This window comes from Melopsittacus undulatus, chromosome 19, assembly GCF_012275295.1.
Source record: "Melopsittacus undulatus isolate bMelUnd1 chromosome 19, bMelUnd1.mat.Z, whole genome shotgun sequence".
In the NCBI taxonomy this organism is placed as follows: Eukaryota; Metazoa; Chordata; class Aves; order Psittaciformes; family Psittaculidae; genus Melopsittacus; species Melopsittacus undulatus.
Window position 1 is genome coordinate 685,694 of NC_047545.1, and position 16,665 is coordinate 702,358.

The 16,665-nt window shown below is 46.4% G+C and overlaps 1 protein-coding gene across 3 annotated transcripts; it reads left to right on the forward strand.

Moving 5' to 3' along the window:
- The first annotated feature begins 53 nt into the window (after positions 1 to 53).
- LOC101869861 (scaffold attachment factor B1) lies at positions 54 to 15,160 on the forward strand. Of its 3 annotated transcripts, XM_013130943.3 has the most exons (21): positions 54 to 323; positions 1,057 to 1,144; positions 2,749 to 2,813; positions 2,902 to 3,180; positions 4,279 to 4,341; positions 4,966 to 4,993; positions 5,946 to 6,444; positions 6,878 to 6,927; positions 7,483 to 7,583; positions 8,065 to 8,214; positions 8,304 to 8,404; positions 8,868 to 9,013; positions 9,145 to 9,233; positions 9,774 to 9,910; positions 11,215 to 11,508; positions 12,008 to 12,145; positions 12,850 to 12,889; positions 13,371 to 13,483; positions 14,175 to 14,281; positions 14,506 to 14,572; positions 14,777 to 15,160. In XM_013130943.3, exons 1-21 carry the CDS (start codon positions 132 to 134, stop codon positions 14,901 to 14,903), a joined length of 2,874 nt encoding a protein of 957 aa, XP_012986397.3. In that variant the 5' UTR covers positions 54 to 131; the 3' UTR covers positions 14,904 to 15,160. The 3 variants fall into 3 exon arrangements, with proteins under 3 accessions (XP_012986397.3, XP_030898624.2, XP_030898623.2); XM_031042764.2 differs by lacking the exon at positions 14,175 to 14,281 and having other exon boundaries at positions 14,506 to 15,160; XM_031042763.2 differs by lacking the exons at positions 14,175 to 14,281; positions 14,506 to 14,572.
- Positions 15,161 to 16,665: the final 1,505 nt, after the last annotated feature.

The window sequence follows — 16,665 nt, forward strand, 5'->3', positions numbered from 1 at the left end:
TGCGCTTCGCTGCTCCTCCCCCCGCCCCCCCCCTTTTACCTCAGCGCCTCTTGCATTTGCCGCCATTTTGTGCCGCCGCGGCGGCTCTTCCGTTGTGCTCGCGGGCGGTGGGAGCCGGAACCAGCGGCCCCATGGCGGACAGCCAGGCAGCGGCCGGGACAGGAGAACCCGCTCCTCTGTGTGCGGCTGGGCTCCCCTGGTCGGAGCCTGAAACCCGGCGGCGGCTGAGCGAGCTGCGGGTGATCGACCTGCGCGCCGAGCTGCGGCGGCGGAGTTTGGACATCGGCGGCAACAAGAGCGTCCTCATGGAGCGGCTCCGGAGGGTGAGCGGGGGCTCTGGGGCCCGCTCGGTGCCCTCAGGAACATGGCGCCAAGCGGCTGTGGAGAGCGGGGACCGGGCTGAAGGGGGGACAGCGGGGCCGGGGAGGGTCAATGGAGGCTTGGATGTACCGGGCCACCGAGCCGGCGGGTGTCTGGAGGTAGCGGTGCTCTGTTCGTGGGGGGAGTTTGTGGGGTTGGTTGTCTGTGGGTGTCCGGTGTTCCTATCCACGCAGCGAGCCCCTCACCTCCTTCCCGGCCCCACACAACACAGCATGTCTGCCGGGTGTCATGTCCTCATGCTATGCACTGAGCATGGATTTAAGGTGTTTGCTGTCTGCCAGGCTTTCCTTCTCCGTGCTCATTCTTTCCTGGCTTTCTACCTTGTCCCCTTAAGAGCGTTTGGCACGTTAGCAGCATGCAGGTCACCTCTGTTGAACTGGTGTTTGTGTCTCCTAGGGCCGAGCTTCTCAGGCTATCACAACACCGCGGGTTGAGATGGACTTTTTCTGCCTCTAGGGCATGCTTCCCTCCAGAAACCTTCCATCATCAACTTCGCGCTTTCCTGGGTGTTTGCTCTGGTGGGCTTTGGGTTGTTGCTCCTTGTCTAACTCAAAGCACTAAGTTGTTGGCTTGGTGCGTTCTGCCTTGGGTGTCCTGCTTTTTAACTTGACATAATGCACAAATGGGATTCGTATGTCTGTCTTGATACCTGTTTTTATCTTTTCCACTTAATAGGCTATTGAGGAGGAAGGGGGAAATCCTGATGAAATTCCAGTGGTTTCAGAAAGTGGCATGAAGAAAACACCGAAAAGAAGCAGCAAAGGTACAGGGCGGTTAGAGAGGCTCTTCCACTCCATCCCCCTTGAGTTTTCCTGGAACTTTTACTCCTGGAACGGAGCCTTGCTGGACTTTTCTTTTTCCTGAAGTCTGCTTTTCCTTTTGATTTCATTTCATCACTGGTGCTGGCTGCTTTGCAATCTCAAACCTATAATTAACATTACATTTAAGGTCCCTTCTGACCCAAACTGTTCTGTGTTTACTTGCCTGAGCCAGTATTGGGTAAAAGCTGGTTACTAAGCACAGTTCAGTTGGCTGCTCCCTTAAATACCATGTATTACTGATACTCTTCTCCCCTCATTTGTGCTCAGGTTTCTAGGACTGAGTGGTAGGGGATTAATCCCGTCCTTCATTGACAGAACTTCATGTGATTTAATAAGGCAGGAATTGGGCCACTTGAGGGATCTGTTAGGTTGTTCTCAAGGTTCTCTAAAACTTACAGCAGAAATTCATAAATAATACTTGAAGCAGTGTCTGTCCTTTTAAAATAAATGAACCTTTGTTTTTTTACACAACTACCTTTATAAAGGTTTTTTTTGAGGTAGAAATGCAGAGTTTTCAGCAAATTCATAAGAACCTCTGTGGTGCATTCTGCTTATTCTTCATAGCGAATAGTCTCATTTTTCTCCCTAAAAGGCCAATTTTTAACCAATTTCAGGAATTGGATCTGTTTTAAGGCTTTCTATGTGCAGATATTGTCTCATGGTGAGACACAGTCTTAACGTAATCCTTATTTTAAAGTTTTTCTAAAATGAGCATAGTTTGAGCTTATTTTGTAATGAAAGAATGCTGAAAGTTTTGTATCGGGGCTGATCAGAATGAGCCACATAGGGTTTTAATCGTTAATTTTGACCTCTTTAACATGCAAATCAGCAAGCTGAAGCTCCAGTGTTTTGCTGACTAATTTGTTTGACCCAGATTCTTGTCATTGGCGTGATCTTATATTTGCTTGCAATCTCAAAGGTGAAAACTGGGGTGAGAAAAGTCACGTGTGGGTAAAATCAGAGAGGTCTTCGGTAGCCACATTCATTTTCAAGCCTCTGACAGATCGTCATGGGATGTTTGGTGTTGGGATGGAGATAGACAAGATGCTTCTCTGAGCTCTAGAACCCTTTTCCCTTTTTTGTTTTAATGTGCTTGTAGTTTGGTGATGAAAAATCACATTCCTAAAAGGTGACACAAGAGTTTTTGTTGGGCACTGAAGCCAGCGTCCTGTTGGCAGTAACAGCAGATCTGATATTAGATGTGCAGCTGGTGAAGGGAACACTGCAAAAAGCACACATCGGGGGGTGTGGCGGTGTTGTTTGGTTGCTTTTCTCTTCTTTCCAGTAAATGCCTGTAAAGAAAGAAAAGGTTGAGCTAATAATTACTGCAATAGCTTCAGCTGGGGAGCACAGTGGTGCTTGAACTCGTGACAGACGTTGGGCTTAGCTGTTTGTCAGTCACGGAGCTGGGATGGACACTCAGTTGTGGCAAATTGGGAAAAAGCAGATAACTGAACTGAATGGCATGTGAATCTGATGGCAAAATGAAGCTTGAAGGGGGGACATTGTGACCTGCTTTTCATACTAATAACCATAATGTTGTTAGGACGTAGACCTGATGACGAGGGAGTAGAAGATAATGGTCTGGAAGAGGACTCAGGAGATGGACAGGTATGCAAGACTGGGTTTGATGGGAAGGAATGATGGTGTTGCTCACAAATTACTGTGACTATTATATATACTTTTTTTCTTTCCACAGGAGGATATTGAAGCAAGTTTGGATAACTTGCAGGATATTGACATGATGGATATTAGTGTGTTAGATGAAGCTGAAATAGATAATGGCAATGCGGTAGATTGCGGAGAGGATTACAGTGCTGATAATATTCTTGACTCACTGTCTGATAGTAAAGAAAATGCTGATGCAGAAGTGAAAGAACTTCCAGATCAGCCTGCAGAATATGCTCTAGGTAACTTGGAGACATCCCCACAATTTTCAGACATTAAAGAAGAATCAAGAGAAATATCAGTAGTGATGGTATGCATCTGTTCTGTGTGTGGAATCAGATTCGTTCTTTTCCTTTATTATTATGTAACAAATCGGTAGCTAAAGAGTATTTGCAACAGTTTGGGGTTCTACCAGGTCTCATGGGCATTGCTTTTACATGTCTGTGGAAATAGATTTTCAGATGGCTGTAGACATGGGGCTAGAAATGACTGGCAGTCCAGACAGCATTCATCTGAATCATGCTTTGAACTCTGGCTTCACCTTCTGTTTACATTCCCCTCTTCATAGCTTCACTTAGGAGGACATGTGAGGCCTGCAAATGCTGCAGCTTTACTTCATCTCAGCTGAGCAGCAACATTCTGGGAACTATATTCCAGATGATCTTTCTCTTAAGAGAGGGTCTCACAGTTACTTCTTGAAAGTAGTTTTATGTTGACTTTCTGTGTTCATCTGCATGTTGCACTGCTTATATGATATTGCCCATCTGGACTAGAAGATAATTTCCCCCCTCCAAAGTCAAGTGTTTATCTTCTGAAATGTACCTCAAAGCATTTGAGGAAGGTTATTTCTGCCCCATCTCATTGGGAAGTATGGCTCTTGCTTGTGTGTGCACACTGTGTCATTGGTCTTATTACAAGGTTCTAATTTGGGGAGGGTGGTTCCCTCACCAAGTCTGAAAGTTACAGAAATAAGCTTAACCCTATCCCTAAGCAGCTCCTGCCCCACACAAGCAAATAAAAATACCCACAAAGTATTTCCTTTTTGTGACTGAGCTACAGGTCAGCTCCTGCCATCTTTTATCACTGAATGGTTAGCAAGTGCATTAGACTTTTTGGCTTTATGTTGTTGCTGTAAATAAGAGATATAGACAAGAGCAAGTTTGCTGTTGAATCCCCATCCTTAAAAGATTTTGATGAGCTGCCCATCATATGAGAGGTAATGAGAAAGCTTATTTAGTCAGTGGGGATTGGGAAGAGGCCTGAGGGTCAGTTTTTACCCTTTCTGATTGTTTTGGACACAATATATTTGCTTGATATCACTTGTCAGTGAAAAACAAAAAAAGCTTATTCAGGTTTCATTCACAATACCATTTTTTGAATGGATAACAAAATATCTTCTCTTTCATAGGTGGAGGTTGAAGATGCTGGAACCAGTTTAGATGCTGCTTCAGCTGATTTAATTGTAATAAAGGTAAATGGCAGCCCAGTTTTTCTTTACAAACAAAAAAGGCTTAATATATGCCTTATATATTAAATGTAATATTATATTTATTTAATATATTATTAAAATTGTGTGCTGAAACAGTGTATGTGCAGGTAGCACACAGTGGTACACATCTGTCAGCTCATATCTGATGTATTTTCCACACTGAGATTAGGAAGTACATTGGATTCCTTTTACCTTTTGTATGAACTGACTCAGTACCTTAGCGTTCTATTTAACTTCATCACAAGTGTACGTATCCCAGGAAAGCTGAAACCAGTCTATTCCTGAAACACTGGCTTGGTTTCCAGCTTGCTCCTGGTAGGTGAAGGAGTTGTGGCTCCAGGTGGAGGTAGTGTTTCTATGGGTGCTGCTATGGGAAAATATCAAAGTTCTCACACATTTTGTAAAACTTGAAGACTTTAAAAAGTAATGTTGGGAGAAAAGCTCTTAAAATTCAATGTTTTCCAACTGGAAATAGACTGAATTATAATAATTCTTCCCCTAAATTCACTCCTCTGTTGAGGAGGTTGGGAGTTGTTATTAAGAATAACATGTTGCCTTCTTACAGAGTAGTGATACTTCTCCCTTTCTTACCTTTTTTCACTGCAGGAACTTGAAGTGTTACCTTTGGAGCCAGGTACTGTTTTTTGGGGTTGGTTTTTTTTTTGGTAGTTTTTGGGGGTTTCTCTTTTGTTTAAAAGCAAAAAAAAAAAGAGTCCTGGGGGCATTGCAACAGTTTCATTCTTCATTGAATTCTTTTTGTGTCCCTGGTTATTTTAATGCATTACTGTAGTGTACATTGTTATGGTGGACAGTCCAGGACATGCAGGGTCATGGAGATTGGAAACCCAGTCATATCACCAGATCTGTAAATAACCACCTTGGGAAAACATGTCTTTAACATGATTCAGAGGTTCCAGAGAGTTGGTACCTAGAGTGGAGTTAAGGAATGAGCCTTAAAGATGTAAAGGTTCTGCAAACAGATCTTGTGATATCACACTGTGCTGTAGTGCTGTGAATATCAAGACAGGAGCATAGGTAATGCAAAGCTTTGGTACAGAACTGCAATTAAATGAGTGACTGGACTTCAGAAGAAGGAACACACTGTCATCACAGCAATTTCCTACGGATCCGAGTTGCTTTCTGGACTGCAAACACACTCATGCACCGTCAGAAGATGCCCAGTTCTCATGTTGGACTGTCTGCTAAAAGAATTTCACAGAAATTTGGGAATTGAACTCTCGATGCCTTGATACGTTCAGTTAACATCTGGGACTCTGGAAGCTAACTAGAGAAGAAACAGAGCTGAACGATTGCATGAAGAAAATCAAGGATGAGCCAGAAGGTTGTTGTTAAAATCTGTTGGGGGCATTTTTCTTCCCTGTTAACACTGTAGGGCTGATTGGGTAGTGTGTGAGAGAGCAGGTAGGGTAGCTTGTAACACTGTGTACACTAGGGTTTTCCAATCTCTGTGTAGCTTAGCAGTTCTCTTGGTGTTAGTGTGGCAGCCATGCCAGTTCCACGTTTGTGATTGCTGTATTTCCCTGGTGATTAAATCTTGTGCCATTCTATTCCTGTTAAATCCGTAGAAAATGAGAAAATACTCGACATTTTGGGGGAAACTTGTAAATCTGAGCTACTTAACGAAGAAACTTCCGAAGCGGAGCGGGCGCATGCACAGGAAGCCAGTAACGTGGTGCCAGGCAAGAGGCTGGCAGAGGAAGAGGACGCTCTTGGTGGCGCTCAGGTGGAGGAAGATGCTTTAGATTTGGACAGCAAAGCGGCCCAAGCTATGGCAAGGAAGGAAGCAAAGCGTTTAGTTGTAGCGAAAGGGGAGACAAGTGAACAGACAATAGAGGAAGCGAAGCCGGACTCTGACTCTTTAGTAGTAGAGAGCGTGAGCAATCAGAGTAGCAAACGCTCCCCAGGCCTGGAAGCCTCTAGTGGGGAACCAGCGGGCAAAGGCGCAGGTCCCGAAGCCAAAGATAGCAAAGAAGATGCCAAGAAAGCAGAAGACAAAGCTAATTCAGAGGAACCCCCTGCTACTAAAGAGTCCTCAGCCAGTGAGGGCGGTGATCAGAAAAAGAGGTTTGTTTTTTCTCCGTTCTAGACCAGATCTTTTTGTCATGGCTGGGTACGTGACGCGCATAAAGCTGTTTCCTTCAATTGGCCACCGAGACTGATGAAATTGTAGCCTATTCCTAAAGAGTCTGTTTTATTTCTCCGTGGGCAGATTTTGTATGTTGTTGGTTTTTAAACACAAAGAGGGTTTGATTTCTTTTCCTTCCTCAACCTTCAGAGGTTGTTTTCTTAAATTACTCTTATTTTTGTCAACTGCAAACCAGAATTGTCCGGTTAAGGATATGAATCCCATATTTCCTGTCAATCTTCCATAAATTTGCACAGATAGTGTTTATTTCAGAACTAATTTACTGGTAGGTATCCAACTTTTAGTTCACAGTCTAGTATTAATGATCTTTTTGCATATGGGTATTTGAATAACGTGATGTTTTGTCTTTAGCCCCGGTGAGGAGGACAGAGATGCAAAGATGGTCTCAAAGGATGAGAAAGGTAGGTTTTGGATGGATTTTGCTTTGTTTTTGTAAATACACAAATTACTTGAGGGGAAAATGTTGTGGGGTCAAATCTAACCAATTTTGGAGTTCAGGAGTTCATTTTTGTGGGATGCAATGCATGTATTGATGTTAAGATTGACTGGGAGAGGTAGAAATAAAATGGCATTTGAAGATACTTACGAACACCAGAGAGGGACTCTTCATCATTGTGTGTAGGAATAGGACCGGAGGTGTGATGGGTTCATACTGAAATAGGGGAAGTTCAGGTTAGATAGAAGGAAGTTGTTCTTTACTGTGAGGGTGCTGAGGACCTGGAACAGGTTGCCTAGGGAAGTGGTAAATGCTCCATCCCTGGCAGTGTTCAAGGCCAGACTGGACAGAGCCTTGGGCAGCAGGGTCTAGGGTGACACACTGGGTGATCTTAAGGTCCTTTGCAACCCAAACCATTCCATGATTCTATGAAGTAAAAAAATAGTGGTGGGGTTAAGGTAATTATCATTTGTGTTCTTGTGCTTCATGATCTTTTCTGTTTGGTTTGTTTGTACCTTAGGCCGTGGGGGCAGTGGTTCTGGCAGGAACTTGTGGGTTAGTGGCCTTTCATCCTCTACTAGAGCTACAGACTTGAAGAATCTGTTCAGCAAGTATGGAAAGGTACGGGGCAGATGTGTACATTAACAATCCCTGATAGCTATTCCAAAGGATGACCTGAAATTTAGCTCTTACTTTCCCTCATGAATTAGCTGGGGAGGGTAAGCACTGTCATTTCTTCTGTTCTTTTGAAACTCTGTCTGCAAGTAGCTTCATCAGGAAGGCTTCCTGAAAGTCACATTTTGGAGAATCTCTCTGCAGAGACCTGTTAAAATGGGGTGTCTCTTGACAGGAGAAACTGGTAGGTTGTCTTCAAGTGTGCTGAAGCCTGATTATACCTCTTGGGTGTCCAGTTGATGCTGATTTAACCTTTCTCATTTTGAGGGAATGAAACAGAACAGTTCCTGTGGCAGGGGGTTGGAACTGGATGAGCTTTAAGGCCCTTTGCAACCCAGAGCTTCACATGATTCTGTGAAATGATGATTAGGATTTATCTGGCAATGGATCTGCAAACACAGAATGATTTTGTGTTTTTTCCCCAAAGGTGGTTGGTGCCAAAGTGGTGACCAACGCTCGCAGCCCTGGCTCCCGCTGCTATGGCTTTGTCACCATGTCAACATCTGAGGAAGCCACCAAGTGCATTAATCATCTCCACAGGACAGAGCTGCATGGCAAAATGATTTCTGTGGAAAAGGTAAGTGGTGGCTATTTCATGACACTGCAATGAAAACAAACGGGCAAGTTCACGTCTTACAATACAAATATTTCTGCTTCAAATGGCAGGCAAAGAATGAACCAGCTGGGAAGAAGCCTTCAGACAAAAAGGAAGGGGAAACAAGGAAGGAAAAGGACAGGCACCATTCTTCAGAGCCCAAGTCTGAGAAGTAAAGTGGTTTTGGGTATTTTTTGGTGTTTAAAGACCACTCACTTGAACTGCAGCCGTGTGAGCAATGTGAACAGTAACTAATACATCTCAGTGTGTTGCTTCACGCCACATCTGGAGTGTAGGAGTAATACTGGGAAAGATGAAATTGTTGGTGTACAACATTTTAATTTGTACAGTGCATCTTAATTTGTTCTCTGTTCAGAAATCTGGAGCTTTTTCGGGGTCAGTATCAAATCTTGTCAGTTGTATCAGGTGATACCCAGTCAGCCCGTTCCTAGATAAACCCTGTAGTACATGTTGGCTTCAGCACAGCAGATGGAAGGATTGGGAGTGGGGTTTTGGAGAGTACTTGTTGTGTTGAGGGCTTTTTGGGGGGTGGGACGTTTATGTGGTTGGCTTGGTCAGAATGGGTGTATGGCACTTCTTGTTAGGTTCTCTACTAAAGCAAAGTTTACCTCTAGGTCTGTTGGTGTTAAGAAGGAGGAGAAGCCTGACAAAAAAGATGATGCTAAGAAAGCAGAAAAAGATGGAAAAGATGAAAAAGAAGGAAAAGAGAAAGATGACCAAAAGGCTGGGTCCTCTGACAGATCCAGGGCAAGCAAGTCAGGTAATCCCAGCTGCCTTTCAACAAACCTCAAGACATTTTTTACTGCTTTAGTATCCCAATGGTTTGAAATCTGACAAGGATTATTGAATGGCTTGCACATTATTTATTCTTGAATGGATTTTGTTTCCTAGCGAGTCGAGGAACCGAGAGGACAGTGGTGATGGATAAATCAAAGGGAGAGCCTGTTATTAGTGTGAAAACTTCCACATCTAAAGAGAGGGTAAGGACAGAAGAAAGCCTTTATGTCAAAATAAGCCTTTGTGTCAAAATAAGTGACAAACAGCTTTTTATGCATGTATTTGAAGGGGATTTTACCTATTTAGAACAGTTCTTTCCTCGCTTTTAGAAAGCATTAGTTCATGATGCTGCAGAGGTAAATGCTTTCGCTTCATCTTCTTCATAGCTTTTGTCTGTGCTGTCCTAGTCACAGACACAGAATTGCAGTGTGAAAATGGTGTTAAGATGATGTGTTTCCCCAAGCACGGAGCTTGGTGACTGTTGACCTTTAAAGCCACGTATCACTTGCCACCAACACAAGTCACATCATGTACCCGAAGTATTTATATATACAGAAACACATTAAACTTGTAGCCAAAGGCAGGGTGCTTTTCCCTGTGTGGCTTTCCCATGGAATGCCAACATCTCTGGGAAGGTGGGATGTCTGTTTTGCTCAGGTTGGCACAAGGTAGGCCTTTTACATTGGGATTTCAGTTGAAAAATGCACCGTGTTGAGCTCCTGTGTTGTTTCGCTTGAACTCAGAGTACAAAGAGCCAGGATCGCAAATCTGAGAGCAAGGAAAAACAAGATATTTTATCCTTTGATAAAATCAAAGAGCAGCGAGAGCGGGAGCGGCAGCGACAGCGGGAACGGGAGATCCGGGAGACGGAAAGGCGCCGGTGAGTTCTCCCACGTTCCCCCTTGCGTGCGTTCTTTCTTCCTTTTCCTTTTCCTTTTCCTTTTCCTTTTCCTTTTCCTTTTCCTTTTCCTTTTCCTTTTCCTTTTCCTTTTCCTTTTCCTTTTCCTTTTCCTTTTCCTTTTCCTTTTCCTTTTCCTTTTCCTTTTCCTTTTCCTTTTCCTTTTCCTTTTCCTTTTCCTTTTCCTTTTCCTTTTCCTTTTCCTTTTCCTTTTCTTTTTCCTTTTCCTTTTCCTTGTTTCCTTTTCTCCTTTTCCTTTTTTCCTTTTCCTTTTTTCCTTTTCCTTTTTTCCTTTTCCTTTTTTCCTTTTCCTTTTTTCCTTTTCCTTTTTTCCTTTTACTTTTTTCCTTTTCCTTTTTTCCTTTTCCTTTTTTCCTTTTCCTTTTTTCCTTTTCATTTTTTACTTTTTCCTTTTTTTCCTTTTCCTTTTTTCCTTTTCCTTTTTTCCTTTTCCTTTTTTCCTTTTCCTTTTTTCCTTTTCCTTTTTTCCTTTTCCTTTTTTCCTTTTCTCGTTTTCCTTTTTTCGTTTTCGTTTTTTCCTTTTCCTTTTCCTTTTCCTTTTCCTTTTCCTTTTTTCCTTTTCCTTTTTTCCTTTTCCTTTTTTCCTTTTCCTTTTTTCCTTTTCATTTTTTACTTTTCCTTTTCCTTTTCCTTTTTTCCTTTTCCTTTTTTCCTTTTCCTTTTTTCCTTTTCCTTTTCCTTTTCCTTTTCCTTTTCCTTTTCCTTCCCTTTCTGCATTTGCGTTTCCTTCCCTCCTCTGTGTTTGGAACAGGCCAGCAGCCCTCCAGCATTAGGATCTCACATGGATTTGGTGCTAATCTCTTGATTGAGCCGTGAATAAAGCCAAATGATGAGCTTTTTACCACTAAAATCTCTTCTCCAAGCCTGTGCTTTTCAGGAGGCTCTTGTGGAGCAGTAACTTTTGTAGGTGCTTCCAGGTCCATTCCATTTGCATTTCTATGTTTGATGTCTTTCCGTGGAAGTTTGTAAATGCTTTCTGTTTGTCAGACTTCTGTCTTAGGACATGCTGTGCTCTGTGAAAGGTTTCCCAGGGCTGATGGAGATACTGTGTTACTCACACAGAAAGCTTATTCTTGCTTTTCATCTGGATCTTTCTTCCCTCCCTCCCCTAAACTAGATAGCTGTGATTTAGATGAGCTCATTCCCATTTAAGCAGGTAGTGGGAAGAACAGAAACAAGAAACCCCACTATAACAAAGAAGCCATAACAATAAAACTGAGACTGAAGCTCCTGGACTGACACCAAAGCATCTCTCTTTCCTTCAGAGAGCGAGAGCGGCGGGATCGGGAGCAGCGGCTTCAAGCTATTCATGAGCGGGATGAGAGGCAGCGGCTGCAGAGGGAGCGGGAGCGGCTGGAATTCCAGAGGCAGCGGCTTGACAGAGAGCGCCTGGAGAGGGAGAGGTTGGAGAGGGAAAGAATGCACATAGAGCAGGAGAGGAGGCGAGAGCAGGAGCGGATCCAGCGGGAGCGGGAAGAGCTGCGACGTCAGCAGGAGCAGCTCCGCTATGAACAGGAGCGGAGATCTGCCATGCGGAGGCCTTATGATCCTGATGGCAGGTAATGATAACCGTGATTGGATCCCAAACTTCAGTTACAGAGCATTATAAAGCCTTTGTAAATGGTGAGTGCTCTTGCTGAAGCAGCTGTGGGAGCTCACAACTTGAAAGACTATTTCCATGTTGCTTTGAACACTTGGATATTGAGCTGAACCAAATGTTCATCCTCTTCTCTCTGTGAGCACCATTTTATTACTGTAGGTTTAAAACCCTTACATCCCAAAGAGGAGTGACCAAGAGCAGAAACTGCTTGTTTGTTCTGAAGCGGGATTGCTTGATGAGATACTCATTCTCTTCTTGCATCAGCACATGCTGAGGTCAAGCTTTAGTGTCAGTGCACCTCACCTCCTCTGAAGTGCAATGCAGCTGAAGCACCCAGGAGTTCCTAGTTACAAATCAAAACCTGGTTTGGACAATTGCATTGGATGAAGTTTGCTCTCAAGTGATCAGGGGAGGAAGGGGGGGTTTGGGATCACTACTGATGGTGACCTCCTTTGCAGGCGGGATGACCCGTACTGGCCTGAGGCAAAGCGGATGGCGCTGGACGATCGGTACCATTCTGAATTCAGCCGCCAGGATCGCTTCCATGACTTCGACCACAGGGATCGTGGCCGGTACCAGGATCATTGTTTGGACAGGTTGGCAAGAAGATGTCTTTTATTTTTCCCCTTATATCTTCATGAAAATGAGTGTCTTTGTGGACGGGTGCCAAAAGAGAAGAGTGAAAGAAACAACCTGGGGTCATTTCTTGTGTTTAATTTCATCCATGCTTGCAGTCCTGTGTTTCCATTGGGTTTGGACATGCTGGGAAGAGGCTGCATAAAGGTTATAAGCCAAGTCCTAATGTAGTCTGCTGTCATGCCAAGGGAGATCCCAGAAGTGCTCTGAAGATGGATGGAAGCCTGGTTTACAAATCCCTGTTCATTAGCCTGAGCTTGAACCATTTCCTTCTGCTTCAAAGCCTTTTTTGCTTTCACGTTTGGAGTCCAGCTAGTGCAGATGTTTAGTTCCACAGTTCTGCATTGTGCTTATTGAGACTTCTGTCTTGCTTTGCTTTTGCTTGAAACTCATTTCTCATAGTGGAAGGGTCACTCAGTCTTCTCCCTTGGTAGAATGAAAGGCCTGTCTATGCCTCAGTGATGCTTCACATGCCCTTATTACAGTGATAAGTGCCACTTTGAGCTCTGTGGAACACAAACTCATTTGAGTATCTTACCACTAAACATGCTTTGGCATTCAGCTTTACAACCTAATGAAGATAAACTCTCGTGCCCTATTTCATACAGACATTGGAATTAGGATCACTGTATGGGTTCAACCAAACCTTCTCTTTCTGTTCCAGAAGAGACGGTTCGAGAGGAATACCGGATCGTGATGGGCAGGTAGGTGATAGCCTATACCCTCTGCACTTAAAAGCCACACAAGCCAACCCTAAACTGGAAAGAACACAGTGCACACACTTCCTACTTCACCCATCAGAGGGGTTCCTTCTCTGATGTGTATCTGTGAAATAACTGGTGTCCTAATTGCAAGAGGGAGGTGACTGCATAAAAACCAGCTCCCCAGTGATGTGCAAAACCCTTCATTTCTGAAAAGAGGTAGGAAGTAGGCAGATATTCTATGTAAACGTGAAAGATCTGGAGTTAGAATGAAGCCTCAAAGCCACCTTAGAAACCAAAAACCACCACTGAGAAGGTGCTGTGAAGCAAACACCCAGAGTGAGCCATGGGACCAGTAAACCCAGAGACAGCTCCTGCTCTTTCTGTCAGCTTATAGAATCCAAACTGGGAGGAGCTGGTGTTTTGCTCTCTTAACAGAAAACCTGTATCAATGCTGGACATAACAGTGCCATTTGCCTTCCAGCACTACCCAGAGGAGCGGCATGGAGGGCCCGAGCGACATTCCCGGGATAGCTGGGGTGGCTACGGCTCCGACCGGAGGATGAATGAAGGGAGAGGGATTCCCCCCCCAACCCGGTTAGTGCTCATGAAGCCAGGGGAGTGATTCCTTGGCTCTTCACATTGAAGCTCTTGGTGAACCTTTAAAGGGTGACACGAGTGAATCCTGTCTTCAGATAGAAGCACATTCCCACGTGTCAGGAGAGCGTTGGAGTGAGGAGAGAGGTGCTGCCCAGTTTAGCTCAGCTCCTGACGGGTTCTCTCATGAATAACTTTCTCTTCTGCAGCTGAGATTCAGCCCTATCCTGGATGCTCCAGTTCCAGCTGCCACAGTCTCAGCTGGGCTTAGGGCTCAGGGTTTAAGGAAACCGGAGTCATAATCTCCAGTGTTGGGGGTGGAGAACTGAGCCCCATCTGGTCACTTCTCTTTAAACCAGCCAGTGAAGCTGAGCACAGTCCAGAGGCATCATGTCCACTTCTCCCTCAACCAGCCCATCAGGAATGGCCGAAATCCACCAGCCAGTCAATGAGTTGTTCCATGTTTAAGTCCTTCAGTCCATTGTGCTGCTAACGCTGTCTCTGTGGAGCAAAGAGGCACTTCGTGGTGTGGAGGATGCTGTCCAGCAGCTTCTCTTTGCCCAGTTGTTACTACAACCATTGGGTCTTGGTTAACCATGGAGTAGCTCCGGATGGGTGCAGGGTTTGGCTTCCCCCCATGCTGCTCAACGAAGAAGGGACCCACTAGAAGATGTTCTTTTATGTTTTGAAGCGCTGGCCGTGGCTGGGGAGATGATGGCCCAAGGTTAGAGGGGCACCGAGATCGTTCATGGCAGGGCAGTGTGGCTGGAGGAGTGATGGGACGGGATCGTGAGCAAGGTACACTTGCTGCTTCCAGTGTGGTTTCCCCTCTTCCTGCTGCTCAGTTTCCAGCAGCAGTTCCAATTCCTCTGGAGCTTTAGCAGCATTGCCAAGAAAGCAAATGAAACTCTGGGAAGGAGGTGACTTTTTCTTAGGAAAACAAAAAGTCTTTTTTTTTCTTTCTTTTTTTTTTCCTTTTTTTTTTTTCCTTTTTCCTTCCTTTTTATTTCATTTTCAATTAGGTGGTGATAGAAGCATGCCTGGTCAGTCAGGACCAGGCCATGTGGTGAATCGAGGAGGGCTGTCAGGGTAAGGAGCTTTGTCAGAGTGCTTCTCATGTCGTGGTAATAGTTGCCCTAACAGAAGACATCCTTGTCTCAATCATGACAAACACTTTTCGCCTTCTCCTTAACTATGGATTGGCAAGTAGAAAACTCACCCAATGCAACCTCGGTGCTCGCAGCCCTCTGCCCCTTCCTGGCCTCATCTCAGGGGGGTTGCTCTTGGTTGCAGGCGCGGAGGCTTCACCCAGCTTGGGAATCAGAGCCAAATCCTGCCCAACACCGGGATCCAGGGAGTGTTTGTGGGACAGGAGCGGCTGCCCCGGCCCCCGGAGCCACGCTTCACCCGCCGCTACTGAGAGCCCCCATCTGCCCCTACAGAGCTCGATCTCTATTTTTCTTTAATGACAAGTGGTGACTTTTATGCCCCTTGACTTTGCGAGAACACCAGGAGGCTGCTGCTGCCTCGTAGCCAAATGTTAACTTTGAGTCAGTTTGGTTTTATTCTCTTTTTTTTTTGTAATAAACGTATTCTTGGTCAAACATCCCCTCACGTTTCTGGTAGTTGAAACATTCCATTTTGCAATAACAATAAACTCGGTTTTGGCTGCTCCTCTCTTGGTTCTAGAGTCCTTGGCAGGGGGCTTGTAGGGCAGCAAAGGAAAGAGGTGGTCCATTCACTCAGGTTCATCTGGAAACAGTTTTGGGGGTTAAGGGAGGGGATTCTCTGGAGAGACCATCCCTAAGGTCCAAGAGGGATGTGGAGCTGTTGGAGCCAGTCCAGAGGAGGCCATGGAGATGCTGCAGGTGCTGAAGCAGCTTTGCTCTGAAAGAGCTGGGCTGGGTTAGCGTGGAGAAGAGACCTTAGAGCAGCTCCAGCGCCTAAAGGGGCTGCAGGAGAGGGGCTTGGGACAAGGGGTGGGAGAGTCGGAGGGGACTACATTACCCAGAGAGCATCGCGCTGATGGGGGCATGGTCAGTGGCGCCGTGGGCGGCGCTTGAGGTCGTGTGGGGTCGTGGCCGAAAACGCGCTGTGGAATCCGAAGGGACCCCGTAGGGATGCTGAGGGACACGAAAGAGCCCCATAAGGAGCTGTGGCACCCTATAGGGATGCTGGAGGACTCGGTGGAGCTGTGGGATATGGGGAGGGGGTGTCTGGGATACCCCATCCTTCTATCCCCACCACCCACCTGTGTTCCGGGCACCCCTCCGTGCCGCAGGAGCCGCGTGTCCCGCTCTCTGCATCAGAGCCCGGGCCCGGGGGGGTTGCAGCACCCGCTCTATGCTCTCCGGAGCCGTCTGTGTCACCATGCGCCAGGGTCCCCGCTCTGTGCCACCGCCGGCGCCTGCGATGAGCTCCCGCAGCCGTGTTTGCTCAGGGAATGAATGGGAATCCGGGGGGGCAGGCTCAGTCCTGGGGGAGCCGCTCTGTGCCCCCCGGCTCCGGGGCCGCTCCGCATGGACGCGGCGCTGACGTCGCTGCCGGCCGCTGCCTTGGGGCTCGGGTGACCCATGGGTGCAGCTCCCAGGGACGTGTCTCCCCCATGGCCCCTCGATGCCAGCGTCACGGTCCGGGGGGGAGGACACGCACCCGCTGGGTGCCTGCTCCCCGCCTGCGTCATCGGGTGTTTGCCCACGCCAGGGGCTGTGGGGTGGGTGCTGCGGGACGGGGTATAAAGCCCTTTGAGCAGGGCACATCCATGAGCATCCAGGGACGCATCCTGCACCGGGAGGATGGGAAGCGCTTGGCTCTACCTGCTCGGCCTGGTTGGATCCGGCCTCATCCTGCTGGGCACTGCGGAGCCGGGGCTGGGGCCAGATGAGAGCCTACCCAGGCAGCACCGGCAGGAGACAGAGCTGGTAAGGGGCAGTGGGAGCGTTGTCTGCAGGGGATGAGGCCCTAGCATCCCCTGCATGGCTCTGGGGCACCTTGAGGTGCCCCTGCTCCTGCTGCCCCGCTTTGGGGGCTGGTTCTGGCCTTGCTGAGGTACCCCAGGGTACTGAGGAGGGCAAGACCCTAGCACTGGGTGTTCAGGGGTTGCTCACAGTGACTCCTCCAGGGACATCTTGCAGCACTGAGTTGCTCTGCCTTGGGTGTGATGAGGGGAGATGCTGTGCAGG

Bases quoted from the DNA above. Each gene is read 5' to 3' on its own strand.
- LOC101869861 (XM_013130943.3), top strand. From the start codon at position 132: ATGGCGGACAGCCAGGCAGCGGCCGGGACAGGAGAACCCGCTCCTCTG. The intron at 4,994-5,945 runs GTACTGTTTTTT...TTAAATCCGTAG, and splicing joins AGTGTTACCTTTGGAGCCAG to AAAATGAGAAAATACTCGAC. The intron at 12,890-13,370 runs GTAGGTGATAGC...TTTGCCTTCCAG, and splicing joins TACCGGATCGTGATGGGCAG to CACTACCCAGAGGAGCGGCA.